The sequence below is a fragment of the Gadus chalcogrammus genome, chromosome 1, assembly GCF_026213295.1.
Source record: "Gadus chalcogrammus isolate NIFS_2021 chromosome 1, NIFS_Gcha_1.0, whole genome shotgun sequence".
NCBI classification, from domain to species: domain Eukaryota; kingdom Metazoa; phylum Chordata; class Actinopteri; order Gadiformes; family Gadidae; genus Gadus; species Gadus chalcogrammus.
Genome location: NC_079412.1, coordinates 7109820 through 7137663, shown reverse-complemented (window position 1 = coordinate 7137663; position 27844 = coordinate 7109820). Strand labels below are relative to the sequence as shown.

Below are 27844 nucleotides of genomic sequence, written 5' to 3'. Positions count from 1 at the left end.
GGGGACTGTAAAAGGAAGGGTTACCTATAATTGAATGAGAAGTCTTGCATCTATAATCAATTTTAAAGTCCAGTCAGTCTATCCAGAAAGTATTCAAAATGTTAATATGTAATGTAGTAAATTATGTACTCAGAAAGGGAATGAATTAAATCCTTTTATTCTTTCAGTTGATTTCACTTTCTGCTGAAGATACACATTCATATATGTACCAAAGAAGTACAAGTCTACCTTATTTTTCATCTCTTTTATCATTTCATCATCCCTCCAGACTCTTTCGACTGTGAAGTCTCCCTCAGTGTCTGTTATAAAATCGCACCAACTCAATCCAGTTATTGCCAATTAACCTTGAACCTGCCAGTGGTATTTATGATTCTTTTTCAGTTTTGCCTGACCATTCACCATTTTAACATGTCCTGCCTCAGAAATGTTAGAGATGTCTGGGCATTTAACTTCAGCCAGCCCAAAACACGGAACGGCACTTGGGTCATATACTCTCGCATCGGGATGGATGACAAATCCACAGCGCGAGACATTTACATTGCAATGTTTTGAATATTGTTCCAGCACCTGCGGCTCGCGATCAAGGCCCCTTTTCATTGTGGGTGTTTGGCGTACACCCTTAAGTATCCGCCCTGCCAGGGTCTGACCAGAAGACGGTCCTTTCACATGGCTAACCTCATAGAACCTACTAGCTGTCACTCTAGTCTTGCGTAAAGCTTGCCATAATGGGCACTCAGACTGCTCACGTGTCTGCTCCTCTCTCTCAGCTGCCATCTCATGTGTCACAGTTAAGCTGTCCAAATGGAGAAACTGTTGGGAGTTTGAGGCAAATTTAGGAAAAGTAGTGGGACACGTTGACCCCTCTAAAGGCAGTTTTGGGAATGTTGGTGCATCTGGATGTTGAACATCATTTCTGAGTTTGACCACAGGAGGATACTGGTAGGACAGGGGTGAACCCCGCGGCACAGGTCCGAAGCTGGAGTCGACCATGGAGACTTCAGACAAGCCATGTAGCACTGAGGATATCAGTGGTTGCGGCCTGATTTTTTTCAGTCTTTCCCCAAGAGACAAGACTTGCGGGTCAGGGAGGGATCCTGAAACATAAAATGAAAAACTGTTACCCTGCGTTCACACCAAAAGATGCATTTGCTGCCCGAACGCGTTGACGCCTGAGTTTTGCGGCGCGTCAAATCAAGTTTTGCGGCGCGTCAAAGGTTTGCGGCGCGTCAAAAGTTGAAATATTTCAACTCGAGCAGCATTTGACGCGCCGCAAAATACGTGAACGCGCCCTTCGCCCGTGCCCGGCAGCGGGCACGGGCATGCCGCGCCGCAAATCAGATTTTGACGCGCCGCAAATCAAGTTTTGCTGCCCGTTTTCTCGGCAGCAAATGCTGCGGCAGCAAAGCAGCAACGCGTCTCTACATTCACTTTGAATGGGATCACGACGCGCGTCAACTTTTTGCATCTTTTGGTGTGAACGCAGGGTTAGTGTGAAATTATCCACACATCTCTTGTTTTGGTTTTAAATTCTGATGTCAAGAGTCTTTCTGGAGAATAGCTCACTGCAGTGTTATATTTGGTACATAATCTATGAGTATTAAAGTGGCAAGATACAATTATGTATTATACAGCAGCCAACAGTATGCTGTTAGTTACAGTAGTAACATCACCTGTGTATGCTTGATAGAGTGTTGATTTGCATACACTCCTGGGGGATGGCTTTGGTCTCCTAACCACCAAGTCCGGAACCGGCTCTGCATGGATCCCCTGGGAATGATATCAACAAGTAGCCATGATTGTAATAGTATCTTGCTTGTAGTAGTATAAACACACTGCTCGCCGTAGCCACGTGTAGCGGCGCCGCTTCCAATTCACTCCCATGTTAACAAACGTAGCCAGACGTACAGCTGCGCAGCCCTATCCGCTGCACCACTTTAAATTGACTTCCAGTCTATTTTTCGGCCGCGCGCACCACGCTTCGCTCTGCGAACAGTGTGTAACATTTGTAACACACTGCTCGCAGAGCGAAGCGTGGCACGCGGGGCGGGGTACGACGCGGCTGAAAATAGCCTGGAAGTCTATTCAATGCGGTGCAGCTCCGCACAGCTACAATGTTACCTTAGTCCTTGGTCGATGCCATGTTTGCAGAGAGCTTGTGCAGGCCATAGGTGGTGGTACAGCTTTCACCTGCAGAACAAGAGATAGAAGAGCAAACCAGGATTGAGGATGTGCTTGTTAATAATCGAAGGCAGACCTCTAGAACCAGTGTCACTCCAATCAACCTGCCCATGTGAACATCATCCCAGACCTCAGCCCTCACCTGCAACATGCTGTAATGGGCACTCTGGAACAACAAGGCCACTAGATGGTTGCAAAGAACCTTGCATGCTGTACAGCTGCATGTGGTTTCTTGAAGATTGGCGCCGTCAGCTTGGAAAACAATCTACAAATATTTAAGTTGATAAAGTTAAACTAAAATAAACAGATTGTTGCAAATTATATAGAAATGTAACCCTGCGTTCACACCAAAAGATGCATTTGCTGCCCGAACGCGTTGACGCCGAAGTTTTGCGGCGCAGCAAATCAAGTTTTGCGGCGCAGCAAAAGTTTTGACGCGCCGCAGTTTTACAGCGCGGGAAGATTCGCGGCACGGCAAGTTTTGCCCGCGGTGCTTCTGAATTCATTCACAACCATGGCCGACATTACGAGCATTGCATGTTTACCTGTTGTGGAAGAGGGAGAGACGTCGGAATGCCCGTCGTTTATGGGTTCATGAGACCATTCGGAGCCTGGAAGGCTGGTGCTGCCTGGCACCCAACTGGGTTTTGTTTGGGGTTGTTTTCTAGACCTTTACCATACTCATAGTTTAGTTTAACTGTCAACACAACTACACTACAGAATGCTGATTTGTGGGTTTTTTGATGTCAAAAGAGCCCAGCAACAACTGGCAAGGATTGAGCAGGGGGTCTCGGCTAGTCCCCAGCAAAAGAACACGTCCAAGTTAGGGATGGGCCGATAGTCGATTCTATCGACTATCGACGATAGATGGATTCCATCGTCGATCGTCTCAAGTAGCCGATAAAAAGGCGATAATTATATTTTAATAATTAATTATTATTATTATTATTATTATTTATTTTTTTTAAAAGCGCTGTGGTAGCTATTTTTTCAAATTAAAAAGCACCGCAAATTGTAATTGAAATGAACTGGCACCGGTGGAAAACATACTATGTAGCGCTGACCTGCCGTATTCACTCACTGCTGCAAGAGGAGAGGGGAGGGGCTCGAAACCTACCGGTCTGCTCGCACGGCGAAATGACATCACACCCCGCTGCACCATTTCCGGGTCACAGCTGTGGTACATGAGCTGTGTTCGAAATCGTTCCCTATTCACTCACTCACTATTCCCTATAGTGTTCATGATATAGTGCACTACATAGGGAACGAACAAACGAGAATTCGGACACTACGCTGAACATTTCTAAACGTCATTTGCGTCAGTAAATGCGCCGGGTATTTGTGTGACGCAGACAGATGCGCCCAGATTGTGTAAACAAACCGGGCACTCTAGAGGAAAGCTGGAGGTTGTATTGATGTTGAATGTTACATTTCCTTGAACAAGGTTTTTCTTATTAATTTTGAATGTTTAATTTTCTTGTTAAATCCCAAATTAATTGTTGATATTTCTAAACGAAAGCCGGAGACTCCATCATTAAATGTAGTCGTTTTCGCCGCTTGCGGTTATTGAGCTTCTTCTTCTCCTCCGGAAAAACACGACTGCATTGCATTGTGGTATATGGGAGTAACACCCACGTAGGGAACATCATATGTACACTCACATTTTGGGTATTTTAAGTGCATATAGGGCATGAAATTAACCAGTGAGAATTCGAACAACACTACAAAATAGCGAGCACCCTATATAGTGCACCATATCCGTGATAGGGAACGATTTCGAACACAGCTACGAGCTGTGTGTCATCAGCGTGTGTCATCATGACAGCGCCGCCGGCGCCGACTCATCGAAACTTAAATCAGCGGAGGCTCACGCTGGTCCAAGGGGAAGACCATCGTATTCGTTTTTAAGAAAAAAATCGAAAAATAAAAAGTGATAAATTATTATAAATAATTAATATTATAAAATTATTATAAAGATGCCCCCCCCCGATAGTATCGACTATCGGCGATCGCAAGGGGGTGCTATCGGACGATGGAAGCTTGTAGACGATTGCCCAACCCTAGTCCAAGTCTTTGCTGGACACTCTTCTTGACTCGGACTCTGAGGGGGAGGACAGCACAGAGGGTATTGGCCAGGAGGAAATGAGGTTCTTTTGTATTTTGGGGAGAATTGCATTTCAAGGGATACTAGCCCACTTCAATGGTGGAAGGAAAATACAGGAAGCTTCCCCAACCTGGCTGTTCTAGACAAATCCTGACGCCGGATCATGTTGACATGTTAACATTCCTCCACTCCAACCGTCAAATTATATCTTCAATTCCACACACACACACACACACACACACACACACACACACACACACACACACACACACACACACACACACACACACACACACACACACACACACACACACACACACACACACACACACAGTAGAAGGGAGTAGAAGAGTTTTTATTTTTGGTATATTCCTCCTCCTGAGTGACTTATTTTGTTCATTTGTTAGCTACTACATATGGCATCAAAATGCACTATTTTGCAGTTTGCACAATTTAAGTGCAGTGTTTGCACAATGTTATTGCACAAAAAAGTGGCATGTTAAAGAAATGTTTAATAAATGTTGATATTTTAACAACAAATGTTTTGATATCCATATTGTGTGAAAAGTTACATTGAAGTAATGTGAAATAATCGGTAACGGAATAAATAATCGTTAGATTAATCGTAAAATGAGTCGTTAGATTAGTCGACTAATCGAAAAAATAATCGCTAGATTAATCGTTTGAAAAATAATCGTTTGGGACAGCTCTACTCCAGCCACAGATGGCAGCACCTTTAGACAGGTGAGGAGGGCGGAGCCCTCCTCACCTTGATACAAACCAGCACCTTGATACAAACCAGCTTGATACAAACCACCTCCTCACCTTGATACAAACCAGCGAGACATATGCCGCGTTTCCACTGCAGGGTGCGGAACGGTTCAGTTCGCAAAGGTGCGGTACGGATTGCGTTTCCACCGCCAAAAGTGGGCGTGACCCGGACTGAGCCATACTCGTTTTGCCCTCGTTATTATTCTTTACAATGAACATGTCGCGTATTACGCTTGCTTGGGCGAACAAGGAGGTGGAGACGTTCCTCTGCATTCTTGAGGAGGAAGACGTTGTTTACGTAGCTACTGCTGCGATCGACATCCGGCCTACCATAAAGGGTACTGTCTGCGTTGGATACGCAACCTCGGAACTGAGCTGGGCTATACCGCCCCCTCCCTCCCGGACTGAGGCGGACCGAACCGTACCGCACCCTGCAGTGGAAACGCGGCATTAGGGGGACCCGCAGAGAGCCTCGGGCCTAAGCCCCGGGGCTCGAAGTAGCCCTGGGGCTGTCATTGTACAAAGTCTGACAGAATTTACACCTTGATCTAAAGTGGGACAGAAGCGGAAATGCAGCAACTAAATTTAGGGTTGTGTTCCTCCATCCTTCGTTAAACACGACCGGGTCATATAAACTTAATTAAAATATACTTAAATTAAGAAGCAGATAATTAACAAACTTTTTAGGAAAAGGGACTGAAATGTTTCAAAATACAGAAAGCATTCTATGTTAATACCACAAAACACATCTGGCACAAAAATAATAATAATTCAAATGTGAACTCCTGTGAGATGGTCACTCCACCACTCATTTAGCTTTACCAGGAAGTATATGGTGTACATGTTTCTCCTCTATGAAGTCCATGACTTCAGCAGACAGGTTGTATATCTCCCTCGTCCTGCTTGCATGACCTGGTGATGACGTTTCCACAAGTTTGACCAGAATATGGTCAAATGGTATGAGGCACATATCATTTCCACCTCCTTTTGGATAGAATCGTGTGTTGGGCCCATGAGGGTGGAAAAACTCAAATTCCACATCTTGATGATGAGCGTCCACAGTAACAACCTTTGCTAACCACCAGTTCTGGTCATAAATGACTGCAAGCCAATCTCCGCAATGAACTACATCAGAAAATAGATCTGTCACAGTCCCATCAGGACCACTCTTGGTCAGGGTCTCCTGCTCACTTTCCTCCCATTCCATTTCCTCCTGCTCACCTTCCTCCCGTTCCATTTCCTCCATCAACATTGCCAAAGGACCTTTCCTCTTTTGCCTTGGTATAGGACCGTCATCCTCAACCTCCTCAAATCCTCAAACAGGACAGTGATCTGCAATGGATCTCAGAGTCGTTTCGGTGTGTCGTGGGATCTGATGGAGTTTCCTTGTTGCAGGTACAGGTTTTAGTGGTTGAGAAAGGAGTGCATTATATGGCTGCATGTCAGCTTCAGTTATGATATAGAGCTTAGCGCTGCAGAGGCTTCTGCCAACCATCTCATGGAAGATATTCCCATTCACAATGTAATTCCCCCACAGTATAAGGCTGTCTGCAGACCATTTCACAGTTCCTCCAATGCCGTCTGGGGCTCCCTTCCCATATGAGGTGGGGAAGAAGTTCCAGGTTGTTTTCTTGAAACCTCGAGTTGGAGGGACACTGCAGAGGAGAGAAACGTTTTTTTTGTTCTTGTATTGCTTGCACGGGCCATCTGACCAAAAGTGAATAGTATCAACTTCTGGAAACTTAAAACGAATATCTGTCAGGACTGGTTCCATGTCCAAATGGAAGACTTATCTTGTCGCTTCGATTCTGATACTGTGCAAGAGCCTGTCTTCTGTTCTTTTGTATAGTACATGCCAGTGTGCAGGTTGAGCTGTGGGAGGTTCTGACTAAAATGGCAAGACTGTACCTCAGAACTATACTTACATTTCCACGCCTCAGAAAAGTGTACATGCACAATTACATCATGGTCCTGTACTCTCTGGCCTGGTTCTGTTACTGTCTTCAGTTTGTCTTCATATCGCTGGATAAGCTCTCTGAGCGTGCCACCGTGCGTCACAAGTCTTGTGTTGAAGTGGAGCCCATCTGCTGTTTGATCCTTAACTCGTTCCCATTGCTGCCATTCAACATTGGTCTGATTTTGCTGTGGTATGGGAAGTGTATGCAGGAGCGCAGAAGACATGCCTCGCTTGTCTGAGAACAGCAGACAAGTTCAAAACTATCCTCCAGTTTGCTGGACTTGACGATGTAGGGGAATGTGTAGAAATGAGGACTTTGTTGCCAGTGAAAATATATAGCGACGGATTTATTTCCTCAAACAGACAACCCCCTCACAGCCAGAGGTGCGTTCCTTAAATAACGCGTCGCACCCCCAGGTGAGTCTCAAGCCCCCTTCCATAAAGGGGACACGCACCATACACCATACACAGTGAATTACGATACCGGAGAGACACCGCTACAATGACACCATTTTCTCTTAGGAATTTAAGCATCAGCTTAGCATTTTCATGGTACTGACATTGGCATCTTACGATCCGACGGTCTTGGTGCTGTGACATAGTAAGGCACAGAAGGATGAATACCTGAGCTTCACACTTGGTTCCTTCTTGGTGAACTCCTTGTGAAGGTTCAATACTGTATCAGTCAGAATCATTCTCTGATGCTTTATTTTCTTGCGTGTGATTGTGTCCCGTTTGTCAGTTGTCATTCGTGTTGAATTATGGTAGAAATCATGAACCTTCTGAGTAATTGTTTGAATGTATGCAGGTTTTTTGTCAGTAAGCCGCCTCTGCCGCAATGCGTTATAATCAACACCAAATTCCCTTGTCTGGTGAATTATATTTTTTCCGAACCTTGCCTGACAGAGTCAAGTTCTTGTTCTTGTGGGCAGACTTCTTTTGTTTCAATTCATGAATGAGTGCGTTGTGGAACAGCAGAGTTTTCTTGACTGAGTTTTTTTTTGATTTAGCTTCTCCGCAGCAGCTGGTCTGTTTTTTTTCTTGGTGATTCTTGTGTTTTTTTATTCATAGCCTTTTCTGTATGCTTTGTTACCTTTTCAAGTTTATTCCTTAAAGCTTTGATCTGAGTATCTTGCTCTTGTTTTACTTCTTTCCCTTTCTCCTGCTACAGCCTGCCTGGGGACCTCCTTCCATTCAGACATAACGCCTCTCTGATATTGACGTCTAATTGTCGTAGTGGCGGCACTTCCATTGTTTTCAAACGTCCCACCACTCCGACAATTTCTGTTCCAAGGGTCGGAGTTGCATTACTATTATCATTGTACTTTAATTAATCAATATGATTATTTCTTAGTTGCATGCACTGTAGTATTCCTACACTGACATTCCTCATTGGTGATTGGGACAGTCCCGATTTTGAGTTGCATGCCCCAAGTCCCAGCAAAAGCCCATCAGGACGCTAAAATGTCCTGGTTTCCACCATCCACTATGAAATGTCCCCTTTTGTCCGCGATTACATAGCCAACGTAATCTTATTATAGCCTGATCATTGACTAAAAAACACATGGAAAGATTAAAGCATCTAGCATGTGATTTCAACAATGTGAGAGGGCATACGCAACAGGGATAATCGCACAGTGGAATGCTGCGTGATTTATCTGCACAGTGGAAAGCGCTCGTCCACTGCGCGGACGAGCCCTGACCGGAGATGTTCGCTCATTTCAGAAGCAGGGAGATTACAAGACAAATATAAATTTATAATTTGCCGTGTGCTGCCTGGAACAAATGCTCACGTTGAACTGATCTTTATTCCATTATGAACAATACTTGAACTGACGAGATGAACCGCATCATTACCACCTTAAAGGCGTTGCTTTTTTTTATAGGTAAAAAAAATGGTTGGGGGATATTGTATAACAGCCTATGTTTAACGGATTTCCTTTCTATGGGCAAAAACTGATGGTTTATTTTTATTGATCCCCTTCGAGAATTTGTGTGGAAAGGGGTGGGTCTGGGGCGGGCTATATTCTCGCCTTGTAAAGTGCATTGTATTGCCTTTGGGCCGATATGAGTTAACTGCGTCTATTCCTTGATTCGTTCTGCCGCGGCACTCCAAACAATAAATTTCGTTCCAATGTTCGTCCAATCCACTCCAATAATGGTCCTGCATTGAGTTTAAATCCAACTAACGAATAAATGGTCCAGTTTTAAGTTTCATAGAATATTTATACATTCCCAGGGCATTTTAAATAAGTAGCCTACAAGCCCCGCCACTCGTAACACACTTGTAAAATGCAGTTAATAGAAGGAATGGCTTATTTCGTACATCCCAACCAAAATTTGGAATTAATCAAATAAATTGAAGATAAATAATACTGCTTTTTGGTCAAACACATTTGAACGAAATATTTATGATCCCCAATGTTGGCCTGAAGTCGGCGCCACTGATTGATAGACTGCCGGAATGGCGATACTAAAAGGTGTCGGAATTGGGGCATGTCGAAATGGCTGCATGGCAGCATGTCGGACTGGCCGCATGTCTGAATGGCAGCATGTAACCTGGCTCGTGTATGGCCTGATCCACGGTACTGTCTGGGGGAGTTTCTGGGTGATCTGAGCCCTTTCTCTTACGCCTGATTTCCACCGGGGACGTAAGCGCAGCGGAACGGCTGTGCCGCGGTCACCGCTGCTGCTCGCTGCCACTCTAATCAATGAAACTATCCCCACCGGGCACGCCGCGGAACGTCTCAGCAAGGTTGAAGGTTGTAATGCGGCCCCGACATGCAGCGGAGTGCATTAACTGCGTTAATTAAGGATAGTCTAATGGCGTGAAGTCTATTATCCCGCTTATTCTAGAAAGAAATTTAGGGGGATTACATAAATAAAAATATAAAAGTGGCAAATGAAACATTACAGGTCATATTGGCATTTATTGTGATCAACAATTATATTCAAGCCTCCATTAAGGACCATTTGGAGGTTTTTGTCACCACCGTCAGACTGTAACATCCCCACCGTCAGACAGAAAACCTGACGTTGGTGACGTCTGATGGTGGTTACTGTTTCCCCCTGTGGTCATGGGGAGAGAGAGACAGGGGTCACAATCTCCCCCCACACCACCCCCCTCACACCACCCCCCACAATCACCCCCCACACCATCCCCTCACACACCATCCCCTCACAATCTCCCCCCACACCACCCCCCTCACAATCACCCCCCCCACAATCACCCCCCACACCACCGCCCTCACAATCACCCCCCCACAATCACCCCCCACACCATCCCCTCACAATCTCCCCCCACACCACCCCCCTCACAATCACCCCCCCACACCACCCCCCTCACAATCACCCCCCACACCACCCCCCTCACAATCACCCCCCACCACCCATGGTAGGCGCCGAAAGTACCATTTCAAGGTGATAGGGCACATTCATTCGAAAGACACATCGCCGCCGAGGGCGTGCGATCGGCCCGAGGTGTGGTCATGGGGAGAGAGAGACAGGGGTCACAATCTCTCCCCACACCATCCCCTCACAATCACCCCCCCACAACCACCCTCTCTGCTGAATGAACTAGTAAACCTCTTGATAGGTCATCCGTCCATCCCAGAACCACTTTATTTTCTATTTTCTGTTCATTTGACCACTTTGTAACTTGTTAAATTCAAAGCATTAATAAAGAACGTGATTTGAAATTCCCTTGTTGCGTCGTGCTGAGAGCAGGGCTGCGACAGTATGTATTGCCTGGTGGTTTACATACAGAATATCCCATATTAAAATGTATATGGTTGACGTAGTGTAGTTAAAATAATTAAAAGTTATTTTAAATTGTAATGGACAGCTGATCATATGTTTGGATAAGTGTATATAATATGTGTATATACCTGGTTTGTTGATCTGCGGTGGGGAGCATGTTTGAGGGTAACCGCAATGGCCTCCTCCACCTTCTGGCAGTCCACATTCGGAAAGGTACGGCTGCAGGCACCTAAACAAAAATATTCATATGACTGACCTAGTAATGGTGGGACAAGTGTAATCAAGGGAAATCTCCATTAGCGCCCAAGGAGGTTATGTTTTCATTGTGGTTTGTTTGTTTGTCTGTATTTGCCAGCAGAGTAATGGAAAAACTCTATACAGTGTACTATTTAAAGCATTGTAGCCTACAGTGAATGTTTAGCACTTGAATGTGCTGCAATATATTTTTTGATGAAGGCTATACGTGTGTGTGTGTGTGAGATTTAACTTACGTATCACCACGTCATAAATTAATAAACTGTGGAAGGGTCGCTTCCCTTTTCTCCCCTTCAAACTGAACCCCTTCCACAGCTCATTAGTGCCGATTTTTTTCAGCATCCTTCGAACCCCATCCCCGACATTGCTGCCTCCAAGAAGGCTCAGGTGCCGAATCTAAAGAAATAAAATAATAAAAATCACCTCAAAACCATTTCATTTCAAACCACATATTTGACACATTTAACAAGTTGTACATATTAATGTTCTATTAAAGAATGTGTCCCAGCAATATAAAGAGAAAAATAAACTTAGACTGTAGGTCTATTGGTTTCTGGGTCTAATTTCTAATATTCCAGGACATACCATTTTCTTTTTAAAAGAGCGTTCTGCAATCTTTTTGCAGAGGTCCTCCAAGTCTGCAAGGTTTTGACATGGACCCTCTAACATGTCCTCTTCAGCTGCCTCAGATGTCCTTCCTGGCCTGGACTCCACAGCCTCCATGACTCTACCATTGCCATTTCTTAGGTCCTCGTGCATCCTTTCCAACTTCAGCATAATCCTCCTCTCCATACCCTCCAGGAAACTGAAAATCTCTGTGGAAACAAGCATAATAATTAACATTACAGTCGAGATTCATTAAATGCTTCCTCAGTCGTTGTAATAATCAATGGGAAGGGATGACTTTTTCAAAGATACCTTTGGAGACTGTATCCGTTCCATCTTGATGGTTCCCTAAAACCAAATTATTTCAATAATCAAGTCATTGAAAATGTAAATGCAGGGCTAAACTGGGAACAGGTACAAATAGGTTTATATAGTGTAGCTATGTGTCTGTATTAAGGTACCTTGAAAGGCCTCATAGGTTTCTCCCCCGATGGTGGAGGATTCACATGGAGTAACTGCAGAGCAAATGCAAAGAACAATAAGTGATGTAGGCTAGGTAGCCTAGCTCTGAATAATTGCCAACAAACTAGTTTGACCAACTAACAAACTATTACTATTATGTGGTTGGATTCCAGCAGCTGATACACCAGCCATGCCTTCATCATCGACCCTGACAGGTGTGATGATAGGTGGTGAAGGGACTGCAAAACAATAAAAAGAAACAGTTGGCAAACAGAATTAACAACTTTTTTGTTTTTCAACCATAGCTACTATTGCAAATACTTACACGCAGGCCCTCTTGGCAACACTCCAGGTTTTATTGTTCTTTTTTTTATTTTTTTTATTACTTCTTCCTCATCTTCATGAGGCATGTATGAATTTTTTTTTTTTTTAAACATGAGTCTTACAATACATTCAACAGAGAACTCATATATATATATAAGTATAGACACATAATTACCGTCACTATCAGGCTCCTGGCAGGAACGTTTATCCTCCTCGAATTTATCTCCACCGTTTCCACCTGAGAGGTGTCTTGCCCCTTTCTTGCCCTCTCCCTGGCCAGGCTGTAGCTGTCTGTTAATGGAAAGGTGCAACAATTAGAATTTAAATGTAAATTACAGATATGCTATCAGTCAAAGGCGATTCTAGGTTTAAATTGTTTTATTTTATTTATCATTCGAGCACAACAAATGTATTTGTCATTATGGGGGTGAAACACATCTTACCTGTTGAAGAGAAAACGCGAACTTTGTACTTTTTCCAAAGTACCTTGTCGGGCAGAGCACAGCGTCTTGCCAGAACGCTGGCATTATTTGCCGGCCAATAGCAATTCAGAACCTGTAAGATATTTGCAATTGTTGTGTATGCTTTTTTTTGTATGACACCATGCAATTTATGCAATTTTCAATGAGTTGCCTTACCCCATTGCTCTTCGCCAACCATAATGATGGTGCCACATCCACCTCATTTTCCTCAAGAAAATGCACCACCGAAAACTTCAGACGATGAACCTGAAGTACAAAGACATTTTGATGGAAACTAGGGCGATGCTGCTGGCAGGTATGTCAGTGATGGAGACAGAGGCGATGCTGCGGCCAGGTCTGTCAGTGATGGAGACAGAGGCGATGCTGCGGCCAGGTCTGTCAGTGATGGATACTGGGGCGATGCTGCTGCCAGGTCTGTCAGTGATGGAGACTGGGGCGATGCTGCTGCCAGGTCTGTCAGTGATGGAGACTGGGGCGATGCTGCTGCCAGGTCTGTCAGTGATGGAGACTGGGGCGATGCGTCAGTGATGGAGACTGGGGCGATGCTGCTGCCAGGTCTGTCAGTGATGGAGACTAAGGCGATGCGTCAGTGATGGAGACTGGGGCGATGCTGCTGCCAGGTCTGTCAGTGATGGAGACTGGGGCGATGCTGCGGCCAGGTCTGTCAGTGATGGAGACTGGGGCGATGCTGCGGCCAGGTCTGTCAGTGATGGAGACTGGGGCGATGCTGCTGCCAGGTCTGTCAGTGATGGAGACTGGGGCGATGCTGCTGCCAGGTCTGTCAGTGATGGAGACTGGGGCGATGCTGCGGCCAGGTCTGTCAGTGATGGAGACTGGGGCGATGCTGCGGCCAGGTCTGTCAGTGATGGAGACTGTGGCGATGCTGCTGCCAGGTCTGTCAGTGATGGAGACTAAGGCGATGCGTCAGTGATGGAGACTGGGGCGATGCTGCTGCCAGGTCTGTCAGTGATGGAGACTGAGGTGATGTGTCAGTGATGGAGACTGGGGCGATGCTGCTGCCAGGTATGTCAGTGATGGTGACTGAGGCGATGTGTCAGTGATGGAGACTGGAGACTGGGGCGATGCTGCGGCCAAGGTAGAGTCTCATGAAAAGGAGTGGAGAATGGTAAAGAACACTTGTGAGCCATATTCCTCCTCAAACATGATTGCCCTTTGTTTGAGGCATATCTCTGATAACAGTTTCATGCTTGTGTTTCGGATGTTTGTCCGTATTGCTCCATAAAGGCGAGAGTCACAGGGACTCGAGGTGTAGGGTTCAAGGTGGTTATACACCCTACAAAGGAACATTTGTGCGCCATCATTTTCTTCTGGGGTTGTTGACAATACCTCACAGCATGCTTTGTCATTTAGCATGTAAATGTTGTTTGGATGTTTGCTACTTACTTTGCCTTCTTTCTCAGTAAGTTCCCTCCTGAGACTTCCACCCTCATTCAGTCTTTTCACAATTTGGACCAGAGGACTTCTTCCCGAGCGGACCAGTTTTTTCAAATGGTGAAGATAATTCTCAAAGGGGAATGCACTGCAGTTGTCCAGGCAGCCACATTTTTTAGCATCAGCAGCAAGGTGCAGCATGGAGTGGACGTTGTAGACTAGGAAGCACTCCCCATACAAAAACCTTCCTTGCTGTACAAAAAATTAGAGCAGTTGATGTGCATACGAGCAGTGGGCTTGCACCAGGCTTTGAGAAATTAGCATGCACATTGCAACGCTGAAAGCCATGAAATGCTCAAACAGGTCATCTTGAAGAACTCCCCTCAGGACTAACTTGCCAGTGTAAAGAGCAAACTGACGGAACTCTGTGGCCTTCCAACGCTCAAGATGTTCCAAACCCCTTGGCTTTCTTGCGAAATTGTTTAGAATAGCTGTCTTCAGTTGCTCAAGTCTCACACTCACCTCCTTAATCTGCCCTGAGGACATTCTTGTCTCCTTCTTTCCTTTTGTCCACAAAAGCAAAAGCTTCTTCATTACCCCAAGGCAACACTGGTGCATATAGTCCACAGGAAAGGATATGACCATGTCAATAGAGAGGTTGGAGAAAGGTGATGTTTTTCCTTCATGGTGATGTTCCAGTTGAGTTACCTCTCTGAAGGATTGGTCAGTCCTCAGTGTGAGGTCAACCTCTTGATAGGTCATCCGTCCATCCCAGAACCCCTTCTGTGTACACCTGTCACAACCAAAGTACCCCGAGTACTGCTTGATACACTTGACAAGTGCCTTCGCAGGAGCGTCACAAGTTATGCACCTTATCTGGACCCGTATCACCTTGTCTCCCCACTCCAAGCCATTCTGCATCAAGTTCTACAATTTGCTGACTGTTTCGCTGATGAAGTTGAGGGAGGTTGGTTTGGATGACACCAAAGCCAGAGACAGGGGGAAAATAGATTAAGGTGACAAATTGATGCAGCAGAGAACAGGCCAAAGAGATTGGTTGTTGCTTTTAAAAAGAGGCAAGCCATCAACATTCAGGGAGATGTCTACACTGTCTAATTTTTCAAGCACTGCTTGGGGATACTTTTTAAGATGTTCCAGAATCTGCCCTCTAACATCAAACTGAACACACTGCATTCCAGACTCAGTCTCCACATCCACTTCATTGGTACTCTCCAACAAGGTTCTTGCAGTGGAAGGAAGCTCTGGATGACCATTTTTTTTTCAGGACCTTCAATAAGGCATCCACAGCATTGTGTTTCTCTCCAAAATCAATGGCCCATTCTTTAAGTTGCTCCCTAAAGGAAGAGGCAACTGCACTGTCCTCATCACCATCACAGGAATCCTCTGATGTCTCCATTTGTTCCAACTCAGTCTCAGGGACAATGTTGGTATCGTCATGCAGCTGCTCTTCGATGGTACATCCACCTCCACTCCCAGGGCTATCATCACTGTACATCTCCTGATCATTGTGATTCTGCAGCTCATTTGGTTCTCCATCACGTGTATTCTTTTTCTGGGCTCTTGACACCCTTGCCCAGATCCGGTTGTATTCTCGCCTCTGATCAGCTGACGACATCTGCTCAGTGGATACAGCCCTAAAATGGTGTGCCTTGAAGATTTTGAGCCACATTATAAAACCTTTTATTTTTTTGTATTTGATTGAAGAGTGACAGTACTAATTTCAAAATAATATTAGTATTATCCTACCTTTTTTTTGAACATCTTAAGATCGTCAGATCTTCCAGCACTGTTTGCCATATCTTCAGAAAGTACATCCACCCGGAAATACAGAAGTTGCAAAATGAAAAAAAAAGCATAAATTGTTAAACTCTTGCCATTGAGAACTATAATGTATACCTTTTCAAGCAACAAAACCATAGCAAAAAGCCAATACAACCTTATGAGTAAATGGACACATTATTTTCTATATTTATATATTGCCTGGTGTTTTTTATACAGAATATCCCATATTAAAATGTATATTGAATTGTGCATGGTTGACGTATGTAGTGCAGTTTAAATAATACAAAAGTATTGGAATTGTAATGGACATCTTGTGGGTCATTTTGATAAAAGTAGTATTTTTTTTTTTTGTCTAACTTAATTATCGTAGTTACGTGTCTGTAGGTTATGTAGCCTGTTCAGAGTTTCATTAAACTATGCACTGGAAACTTAAATCCTACTGTAATTGACCTATCGCTAAGCCACAAATACATTTTCCAATGACTCCAATCATACCATATATATTTAAAAAATATATATATATATTAAAAAAAAAGAAATTGATCTTAAAAAAAAAAAAAAATGTACCCTCTGTGGCAATTTCGATTTGTGTATTTCTGCCATTACTTTCAATACATAGCGCTCCGGATGTCACGTGACTTTACTGTTTTGCCGTCATTTTGGCAGGAAAGTAGTGGTAACAACGAACGTAAATGCAGCCACTGTTATAACTTGTATAGCTATATAATCTGTAACATTCGCCAACGTATAGCTACTAAAGTTGGCTAAGTAAGGAATAATCACCGAGAGGCCTGGCAATAAACAGTTTGATATGCCCGGCTCGTGGGCGGTAACCTTCCTGCGAGCCGGGCATATCAAACTGTTTATTGCCCTGCCTTGAGGTGATTATTCCGTTTATTCTACTTCGCGCCGGCCAACATAATGAAACAATTCAAATACTTTAATAATTAGCCTTTTTCTTATTCTTATTGCATGCTTATTAAATGTATACTCTGTTTAAGTTCATCTCCCTCGAAAAGTAGTTCCCTTTAGAACTACGGTGAATAACGTTAGCTCAGCTGTAGGTAACTCGTTTCTATAGCAACCACACAAGGCTGGATCTGATCACTAGTTTAATAACGTAGCTGCTACATTCGTATCAAGTCAGCTTTAATGACGATCGATCAAACATGCACTCCTTGGTTCATTTTTACTATGGTCCTCATGTTGGAAATGTATGTGATAGAAAACGATGCAAGCGGCGTATTGATCTACTGTGCTCAGTCAGCAGCAAGTAGAACCGACAAGTCAGCGGGCAATATGCCGGATTAATGCACCCCTCCCAGCCAATCAGAATCAAGCATTCTTAAATGAAGTAGAATAACGTACATTATATCACTGCTCTTTTCATCACAAAAATGCCATTACATCTTTATTACAGGCAGCATTACTTAGGAGCAACACGACTGGCGCTCCACTCGGCTCTCCACTCTACATTTTGTTCGACGTAGCAACAGTAACTAAGAGAGCATGCGCGTCTGAGTCCGTAACCAGGACAACAATGTCAAATGGCAAAGGCAGCCAACTGTCATTCTGATACTTTTCTCGCTCAACGTCTTGTGGCTCTTGTCAAAAAGTAACTAGCTTTTGAGCTACTAGACTATAGCAGTAGTCTTCACCTGTCCAAAAGTAGCCAATTCAGCTGTTTTTGTATTTTATATATCCTTAATGGGGCAACACAACTGGCGTGTAGGCATATTCCTACTTAGTGCTATCGATAACATTGTTAATTTGTTATACAAATAACACGATATACGCGTATGTCGCGACATCTCAATTTAGCCGACTTCGCCTTCACAGTTTGAGCTAGTTGTACAGTTATTAATATCGATATTCATAGCTATGGCATTTCCACGTTAGATAAACATACAAATACATAGATACAGGTAGAACGTAAGTTTGTATTAAAATGTATTTACCTCAAATGATGTCCTTCGGGTGTCTGTCCTTCCCACCTTCACAAAAAACTAATCTAAACTATTCAACTATAACACTATACACTATACTAATAACACTATACACTAAACTACACTATAACATAACAAAATAACAACTAAATAACTAAACTATCAATACTAAAACTTAAGTTAAATATATATTTACACAAAATGATTATAAAACGGTACTTTTACTAGCTATGGATGTGGGATCAAAAAATTGCTGTCTCTCTCTCGACGTCTCACTCTACAACAGGGTTCACGAGCGTTGATAGGGACCCAACCAAGTAACCAGGCAGGTCCACGAGATGTCATGTCAGATCAGCAGCCAGGGAAGTTTCTGGAACGTCCGAGTGTCCCTCGAAAACTTCTAACATAATTTCATAACCAACCAGGGACGTTGCTGGAACGTCCCGAATGTCACCCGAAAGTGTTTAATATAATGTAATTTCATAACCAAACAGGGACGTTGCTGGAACGTCCCGAATGTCCCCCGAAAGTTTTTAATATAATGTCATTTTCATAACCAACCAGGGACGTTGCTGGAACGTCCCGAATGTCCCCCGAAAGTTTTTAAAATAATGTCATATCATAACCAACTAGGGACGTTCCTGGAACGTCCCCTGAAAGTTTAAAATTAAATTACTAATTGTGACATTTTAGGAACTTAAATAACGTCTAAACAACGTCCTAAGGACGTCCTAAGGATAACGTCGCGGTATAACCTATAGGGGACCAAACAGGGACGTCCCCGAACGTCCCTTGTTAGCTGGGTAGGTGCTTGTCTTTGCCTTGGAGCTGAAGATTTAATTCATTCAGCTTGCCAAACACATCGCTGAGGTAGGCCAACTTCAACAGAAATTGTTCATCACTGAACTTGCTTGCAGCCTCATACATGCGCTCCTCCTCTAAGAAGATCCAAATCTCTTCCCTGAGCTCAAAGACGCGCGACAGCACTTTTCCCCGGGAGAGCCACCTTCACTGCTTCACTGTGAAACAGCACAGATGTGTGATCAGCTCCCATTTCCTCACAAAGTGCGGAGAACAGTCGCGCTTTCAGTCGTCGGGTTTTGATAAAATTTACCACGCTCTCAACTTCTGTCAAAACCTCATTCAGTTCAGGGCTGAGCTGCCTTGACGCGAGCGCTTCCCTGTGAATGACGCAGAGCGTCCAGTGCGCATGTGGCGCAACCCTCAATATTAGTGCCTGCAGCCTTTATGAAACTTTACCGGTTGATTAGCCACATGATTAGAAGAAAATGCATTGGAAGTTTTCTGTAATTGTATGTTAAGATATGCTAATTAGGGGTGTGCCAAATAATCGTCATGACGATGCATCGCGATTCTAATTTTCACGATCTACTGCATCGATTGTTGACGCCAAGAATCGATTATTAATTTAAAAAAATGAATAATTAAAAACAAAAAAAAAAAAAAAAAATTATATAGTTTTATAAAGCCTATTCACTTTTTGTGGCATCAGTTTGTCCTTTTATGTTTATGAAATGATATTGTTGTTATAATGGCAGCTACTTCCAAAAGGGGAAATGTTTGAATGTTTTCATTTCATTGGTTTAAAGGACCACTGAGGCCATGTAAACGGCACTGATTATCCTTATTTTGTTATTTTAAGTTTTATAGATCCTTAGCACTTCTTGTCAGTGTATCCAGTAATAGTCGTTTCAATAAATACAGCTATGTATGAATTGAGTTGCTTTGAGTTATCAATTGAACACACTATCCAGATCATACACAGCCAGTCAGCCACTGGTAATGGCTTAATTTTTTCTTTTAACAGTGTTCAGTGAAAATTCGCAATGCATCGCAATGCATCGCAATAATTCAAGTATCGCGATGCATCGTGATAGAATCGCATCGTGGCATGTGAATCGTGATACGAATCGAATCGTGACTTCTTTGGCAATACCCACCCCTAATGCTAATTAGGCTATATCTAATAATATATGCGCAAATGTGCATATATTTTGAAACAAAGAATCTGACCATTGGAAAAAGCCAGGCTAAAAAAAAAATTCATTGCCACCCTATTTTTATGTATAAAATGTCATGTAAATCAGGCCAAGAATGATATATCAACAAATCCCAAAGTCAAAATCTTCATATAGTAGCTGAAAATAAGATTCTAAAGTTTGGTGTATGTAGGTGCTACAGAAGTGGAGATTCCTTGCTTGGCGTGTGAGGAAAAACTCATTTTGAGAAAACGGCCTTTGAAGATTTTTATGGCAAAACTAAAGACGATTACATAACAAAACTCAAATATTACACAACATAGTTCCCCCCAATTAATGTGCAGTCTACATCTCCATGCCAGCACCCTATGTAGGGCCCTCCTCTATCTCCTGCTGGTGTCCTTTCACTTTTCTTACTTTACCAACACCAGGTTGGACTAGATCTAGTGTGCATAGGATTGACATCACTGGACATGCAGTGGAGGAGACATGCCCATATTTGTGCCTTCATTACATCGACTGACCCTTGGTTATTTAAAATAGCTCCCTTGTAAAAGTTCTGCAAGGCTTTGCATTTCTTGGCAGTGAGCTTACCCTGACCTTTGCCCCCTAACTTAGCCTTAGCACTCAGATTCCTCAGAGCTGTGCCCATGCGCTTGTGCACATGTTTTATGCACTCAAGCTTGGTTATTTCATGTCCAGGGTATGGGTTGAGTTCAACCACCTGCCTGAATGCTGCACTGTCCCCATCTGACAGCATCTCTGTGTAGTTCAGTTGAGGTTGGGAAACAGACCTGGCCCACATCCTCTTGGCTGCCTCCTGCTCCATGGCCTTACTTGACCCTGAGAACGTTTTTGCACAGTCTACATGGGTCTCCTTCCAGCTTTCAAACTCATGGTTCCCGCGGGTCCTTAAGTCTTAATTTTTTTTTTGTGAAATTAAGGCCTTAAATTGTCTTAAATTTACTGTAAATTTGCTCTAGGTATTACATTTTTCAGATTTTTTTTAAGACTATAGGGGAAATTGTCATACACAACAAATCAAATAGTGTGTATTTTAATTACGGCATTTTCAGGAGTTTTACGTTACGTTAACGTCAGTCATCAGTAAACTGGCTGGCGCTACTTTTAGCTAGTGACGGTTGACCTCATTGGCCAACCTGCGCTACTTCAGGATGGGACGGTGCAAATTTAATGAAAAATGGTTCTAGGAGGATAGATTTCGGGGGTGGTTGGAGAAGGCAGGGGACTTCGAGGCAAGGTGCCGTTTATGCCGAAAGTCATTCATAACGGGGACAATGGGAGCAAAAGCTCTCGAGTCCCACATGAAGTCGAAAAAGCATACCCGATACACCGTGGCAGCTAGCGGGACAACACCGATGCCCGTATTATTGGAAAGAAGTGGCCTGAAAAGTTCAGAATCCGTTGCTAGTACGACACATCAGACGGCGTTAACCAGCTTTGTGTCGCCACCAGATCCCAGAAGGCGGAGGTATTGTGGGTTCTCCAAACGGTGAGCAGACATAATCCGTTCAAATCTAACGAGGACAGTAGTAGCGTCTTTGCTGCTATGTTCCCAGATTCGGAGCTTGTGAAGTCGTTCACCCGTGGTGAAAACAAAACGGCCTATCTCGCCCAATACGGCATCGCATCTTTTATAAAAAGCGAGCTGTCACGCAGCGTACAGGATAAACAGTACGTCCTCATGTTCGACGAGAGCATGAACAAGACAACTAGAAGTAAACAGATGGATATACATGTGAGGTACTGGACCAAGGACGACACCGACAGCCATGTCATATCCTGTTACTATGGATCACAGTTCATGGGCCACTCCAGAGCGGAAGACATGCTGGATCATTTTAACGTAAGTATTCCTTGGGCTTTGACTTTTGCCCAAAAATCATATTCGAAGGTTTGTTTATTGATATAAATATTCGAATATATTTGAATATTTATTAATAATACTTTGACCATTAAATTCGTCAGTAAGACCTGGATTGGGTTTTGCTGGGTTTGTTTACCGGCGTTGCTATTGTTACCAGTCTTGCGCGTTCCAACGGTTTATTAGGTATCTAATAAATTGCCGTCTAATCAATACTTCATTCACTGCCTCAACCGTGGTCATTACAATATTATGAATAGACTACGTCGGGTTCTCCGACATCTCTCCCTCTTGGTCTGCCCATAACAGGTTTGAATATTAATTACATTTTTTGATATTCGAATTATATTCGAATAACGAAGTTCGGAGTCAAAGCCCGTGTGTGTGTGTGTGTGTGTGTGTGTGTGTGTGTGTGTGTGTGTGTGTGTGTGTGTGTGTGTGTGTGTGTGTGTGTGTGTGTGTGTGTGTGGTGATCACTGTCAGCCGCGTTTACATGGACACATCTGATCCGCATAGATGTGGAAGAACAGCTCAATCGGAATAGAAAAAGATCATATATACGCCTCAATCGGAATACAATTATCTGTTCACTTCCACTTTGACTCTAACTTGTTTATTATGTGTAACTGCAGGCATTCATCTCCTGTTCTGTAGAGTATGTGCAATTTGAAATAAGAAATAAAGCTACAGTAAATATTGCTTGAGGGCCCCTTGTGGTCAAAGATTTGAATTACACACATACTGTACAGAACAGGAGATCACTGCCTGCAGTTACACATAATAAACAAGTTAGAGTCAAAGTGGAAGTGCGCAATAATCAGAGGTTGCAAATACAAACACCCACTGATGACCTCTCCAGATTATTGAAAATATGTTTATTTTTGATACTGTATATTTAAATTATTATTTTACAACTAATAGTGGTAGTGCTACTTAGAGTTGTTCCGATTCCGATACCAGTATCGGAAATGTCTCCGATACTGCCGAAAATGCTGGTATCGGTATCGGCGAGTACTGGAGTCCAGGCACCTCCGATACCACGTAATTTATTAAAATAGAAAGCTATTTACTGGTTAGCTCCGTTAGCGCTGACACAGTTCTTCTTCGCAGCTCTTAAAACAGTTGCGCTGTGCTGCCATCTGCAGCCTACTGTTTTAGAGGGGCGAAGAAGAATTGATCACCTGTCAATCAAGGAGCTAGCGTTATCATGTCGGCGGTGTGGCAATATTTCACGCTGGATGCTCCCACCAGCAAGACTGCGACATGCAACGTATGCCGTGAAAAGATTTCCAGGGGTGGCACGAGTGTTGCTAATTTCAACACTAGCAACTTAATAAAACACTTGAAGACGCGTCACGCTAAAGAGCACGACGAGGGGGTGGGACCCACTGACGCTACAGACCTATTAGAGCAGTGCCAGTGGGTGGGACTTCACCAGCAGAAACTAACATCCACAGCGTCTGAAGCTAAGATAACAGAGGCTGTTGATAAAACTGAAGTACATTGGCGGAGGGTACTGGATCTGACATAGAAGATGGCTCCATGCAAAAGTTCACCATTTCGAAAGAAATACAAACGAGGACTACCGTATTTTCCGTACTATAAGGCACACCGGATTATAAGGCGCACCTTTAATGAATGGCCTATTTTAGAACTGTTTTCATATATAGGGCGCACCGGATTATTAGGCGCATAGCATAGACAAGACCGAGCTGTGCTATAGAGAATGTCAACAAAACAGTCAGATAAAGTCAAACTTTATTAAGCGTTCTGACAACTCCGGTCACTCCCATGGTAACGATGTTCAAACGTTAATGTGCATATTAACAATATCTGATCAATATCTCTTAACAATAAGCTCACCTTTTCAGTTCATTCCCCGTCTACGAATTCCTCGAATTCTTGTGTGTGCGAATTGAACAGTTGGGCGAGTAGGCTACGGCATCCAACATGCCCGGATTCCTCTCGTCATTATCCGAGTCATTGTCGCTGTTGTTGCCTGGCAGTTCAGTGATTATTCCTGCCTTCGTGAAAGCTTGGACCACAGTGGAGACTGTTATATCAGCCCAGGCATCCACGATCCATTGGCAGATAGTGGCGTAAATCTCCCCGTCTTGGTGACGTGTATTCGCCTTCTTGGCCCCGTCCACACGAAGCCGATTTTTTGGGTGAAACCGCATAAAAAAAACGCTTTTGGTGGACACGGCCTACGGCCACACCAAACGCGTGTAACGTGCCTAACTTGTCGCTTGATCATTGTGTGTCACAAAAATTGGTTCAACGCGCCAAGGCGCCTGTGGCTGCGCTGGATTTAGGAGTCCGAGGTAGGAAACCCAAACGCCGCCATGTTTGGGTGCATGATAGAGTTTAGATCGGGTTAGATTAAATAATCTCGGATATAAATAACAATAATATAGTCCGCCAAGACGTTGAGGTTGCTTAGCAACCAGAGACGCTGTCCATGCAAGTGAATGGAGCGTTCCCTCTTCGTCATAACTATCAAAAAAAACATCCTTCAAATTCAACGAGCGAACATTATGAAATTAAAATGCACATTTCTCGCTAAAAATGTTTACATAAACGCATTTAATGGCGTAACTATGTTACTATTTCCACCCAGAATAAGGAAAGATGACGGCCGTATGCTTCTGTGCAAGCGTCACTACTCTAGTGACGTCGGTTCAAGCTCCACGCTGATTTGTTCCATTAGTAGATGGAACAAGGAGGTGTCCGATAGGCGGAGATGATCAGCGGGAGTGGCCGCCAGCGAAGCTGTGCATGGTGGGAGTTGTTGTCTTCAATCCACAAGCGCCAAAAAGTCACTTTCTGCCTTTTCTCGGTCAAGACGGCACCAAATTAGAATTTTATTTTATTATTCGACTACATATAGGACCCAATTTCAATACATATTCATGTCTGCACCGGTGAAATGCTCCTTTAAAGATATTGTGGCTACACTTTATTATTTTTTTAAAATAACTATTATTTAAGTTGCTGTTGCACTACTGTTTTTTATACTGTTCTATTTAAAAATAAATGGCTTTAATTTGCCTTATTCATTCATTCATTTACAAAGGGTTTAACCTGACCCAGGCCTTACCACAATGATAATCATATCACAGTCATTTTTGTAACATACTGGTATCGGTACTCGGTATCGGCCGATACCCACAGCATAAGTATCGGAATCGGTATCGGGAGGGAAAAAATGGTATCGGAACATCTCTAGTGCTACTTTACATTTTTAATTACATTTTGTTTTAACCAAATGGTGATTATATGACACAATATATGCATCATTTCTTGCTTTTTTTCAAATGTAGGAAGGAACAAAGGAGCTTAATCGGGGCAATTTGCTTTCCGTGTCAATGGATGGGCCTAATGTGAACTGGAAGTTCGTGGAATTGCTGCAGGACGAACATCGGGACCAGTTTGGTGGAGCCCAACTAGAGATTGTCGGGAGTTGTGGCCTTCACACCCTGCACAACTCCTTTAAGAACGGCTTTATGATTTGGGAGATCGAGAAAGTCCTGAGAGCTCTGCACTACCTATTCCACTGCGCACCTGCCAGGCGAGAGGACTTTCTAATGGTGACCAAATCTGCAAAGTTCCCTAAGCCATTTTGTGGGCATCGTTGGCTGGAAAACCTGCCAGCAGTGGAGCGAACAATTTAATTTGGCCAAATATTGTGAAGTATGTGGATCATGTTAAAACAAAGAAGCTCCCGAGCCCAAAGTCTTCCTCATACGACACAATTTCAGAGGCCCGGATGGATCCCATTATACTTGCAAAGCTGCACTGTTTCAAGAGGTTTCCAGCCATTTCTGACCAAATACCAGACCGATGCCCCAATGATTCCATTTCTTGGAAAAGATTTGGAGGACCTAACTCGGGTAGGCACAACAAATGTATTAATGGGGTAGTAATAATTAAAGCACTGTTAATATTGAGGGAAAAACTATTAAATAAGGTAATGTGTTTTCAGCATGTTGAAGACGCGTGGATGTGAACACACTTTTGGAGTAGGCCTATTTGTCCCGTTCACACAAACTGCACTCAAGCAAAAAACTACTACAAAATCCCTGATTTTGTGGATCGATTTTAATTTGCAACCCAGATCCAGTACAGTGTGGACAAATATGATCACTTCGATTTTAATTTGCAACATATGACAGAGACCGGCTGTAATTTGGAACGGTGCGTAATAAAAGCAAACTTTTGGGGAATGTTCTGTAAAATTCAGTGGCTCTATTTTGTATGCATTTGCAAAACAGCAAACTCGCACAGTGACTCGCAATTCAAAAAGCGGACGTAGGTCTATGAGATGAACAAGCAGTCCTTAAATCTGTCAGTAGCTTCGTCCACTTGTAATGCAAAACGACTTTCTTGTATTTTTCGATGAGTTGTTCCTCCAGATGACTTGAAATGTCACATATGCGTCTCGCAATTGTGTCGTTTGACAGGGGGACAGCTTTTAATTTTGCTGCGCTTGTCTCGTCAAACATAACTAACACCATGTCTAGTGAAGCGGGGAGAATGAGCTGCTCAGCAATCGTGTGTGGTTTCTTGCATTGTGCAATTCTGTATGCAACTCTATATGACGCCATTTGAGCGTTACAGTTTACTGATGCAGTTTTATCATGCGATTCTCCTGTTGACTATTCTGCCAGTTTTCTTTGAAAGAAATCAAGTGGCTTATTGACGTGACTGGGGTGTGTGGTCTCTAGGTGTCTTCTTAATTTGTTGGGTCTCATGCTGTCTGCTGCTAGCGGTTTAAGACACAGAACACACAGGGGTCTCTCCTCTGCCCCCACCACTGCTGCCGTAAATCCAAGAGCAAGATACTCTTCATCATATTATCTTTTCGGTTGGCTTTTTGGTTTATTAGCCCCCACGCAGAACATTCAACATGATAGCTCAAACAGCTTTACAAAAGTCAAGTCTCTAAACTGAGGTAGACCACATAAACTAACATTGTAACAGTTTGCTGTAGCCTATTGATAATCAACTGGTATAAGGAACCAAAATAATAACACACACTGACGAAAGAATGCCTTCAATTTATTACTGTATTATATTGATTACTACGATTATTATCTGGCCTTGGTGAGGTTGGTTGAACACGGCTGATTAGATAAACAGAAGATCGTGACCCAGCCTCCTCTATTCCTACTGGTGTGCCCAGTCTACAATGACAGTCAGGTTTCTCTGGAGGCGGTGGATCGACAACTTTTGAGGACCGTGTCACAAATGTATCCATCTTGTGTTATTATTCACACCATCCTGCTAACCATCCCCGCAAAATTTGGTCCCGCCTTATCAACCCCAGCGTGTTTGGTTGCTAAGCGACGTCAATATGTCAACGGTTGTGCGCGAGAGACATACAAACGTACGCCTACCACTTTTGTAAATGCCACATATACGGTACATCCAGATTGTATGATAGGAATAGATCTATTCCGATTAGAAATCGAATCTGATCAGAAGTTTCGATGTAAACGCGGCTAGTGAAATTTCCTCCCGTTTGTCTCGCCCCACCTTTCACGTCTCTATTCCCCACCAGTGGAGCGCGCCCCACACTTTGAGAACCGCTGATCTAATAAATAATCTTTCATACAAAAGAGACAGTGTTGACATGTTATGGTTGCGACAGTAGCAGTGTCCAAAAATATGAACGCGTTTAAGAGAAAATAGCAAACTTACAGGAGCTTGAGTGATCTTGAAGCATGCAGTAGAGCTGAAGGTTTGAAAAGGGGGTCCTCAGGAATGGCCTTGACCTTGTAGTTGCCTGATTATTATTGCTTTTTATAGATATCTGATGGTGGTGACGAATACGTGGGACACATTTTGAGCAACAACAAATAGTAAATATGGTTCAAAACTCACTGTTTGTAGTTTTTAATACATATTACATTGTATT

At 43.4% G+C, this 27844-nt stretch overlaps 1 protein-coding gene across 3 annotated transcripts; it reads right to left on the bottom strand.

Annotated features, from left to right (window-relative positions):
- Positions 1-98: 98 nt before the first annotated feature.
- On the bottom strand, positions 99-27844 carry LOC130379475 (uncharacterized). 3 transcript variants are annotated; one of them, XM_056586344.1, is made up of 16 exons: positions 27628-27844; positions 16058-16110; positions 13055-13144; positions 12860-12971; positions 12592-12707; positions 12245-12331; positions 12092-12145; positions 11943-11978; positions 11610-11839; positions 11261-11420; positions 10898-10998; positions 2321-2443; positions 2119-2187; positions 1671-1767; positions 938-1094; positions 99-810 (listed from the first exon to the last, which is right to left on the bottom strand). In XM_056586344.1, the coding sequence occupies exons 6-16, from the start codon at positions 12282-12284 to the stop codon at positions 789-791; spliced, it is 1089 nt and encodes a 362-aa protein (XP_056442319.1). In that variant the 5' UTR covers positions 12285-12331; positions 12592-12707; positions 12860-12971; positions 13055-13144; positions 16058-16110; positions 27628-27844; the 3' UTR covers positions 99-788. The 3 variants fall into 3 exon arrangements, with proteins under 3 accessions (XP_056442319.1, XP_056442311.1, XP_056442323.1); XM_056586336.1 differs by lacking the exons at positions 16058-16110; positions 27628-27844 and having other exon boundaries at positions 99-1094; positions 13055-13260; XM_056586348.1 differs by lacking the exons at positions 10898-10998; positions 11261-11420; positions 11610-11839; ... (5 more) ...; positions 13055-13144; positions 16058-16110 and having other exon boundaries at positions 99-1094.

Bases quoted from the DNA above. Each gene is read 5' to 3' on its own strand.
- LOC130379475 (XM_056586336.1), bottom strand. From the start codon at position 12,284: ATGGCTGGTGTATCAGCTGCTGGAATCCAACCACATAATA. The intron at 11,840-11,942 runs GTATCTTTGAAA...TTGTTTCCACAG, and splicing joins AACGGATACAGTCTCCAAAG to AGATTTTCAGTTTCCTGGAG. The intron at 10,999-11,260 runs GTAAGTTAAATC...ATTTTTGTTTAG, and splicing joins AATTTATGACGTGGTGATAC to GTGCCTGCAGCCGTACCTTT.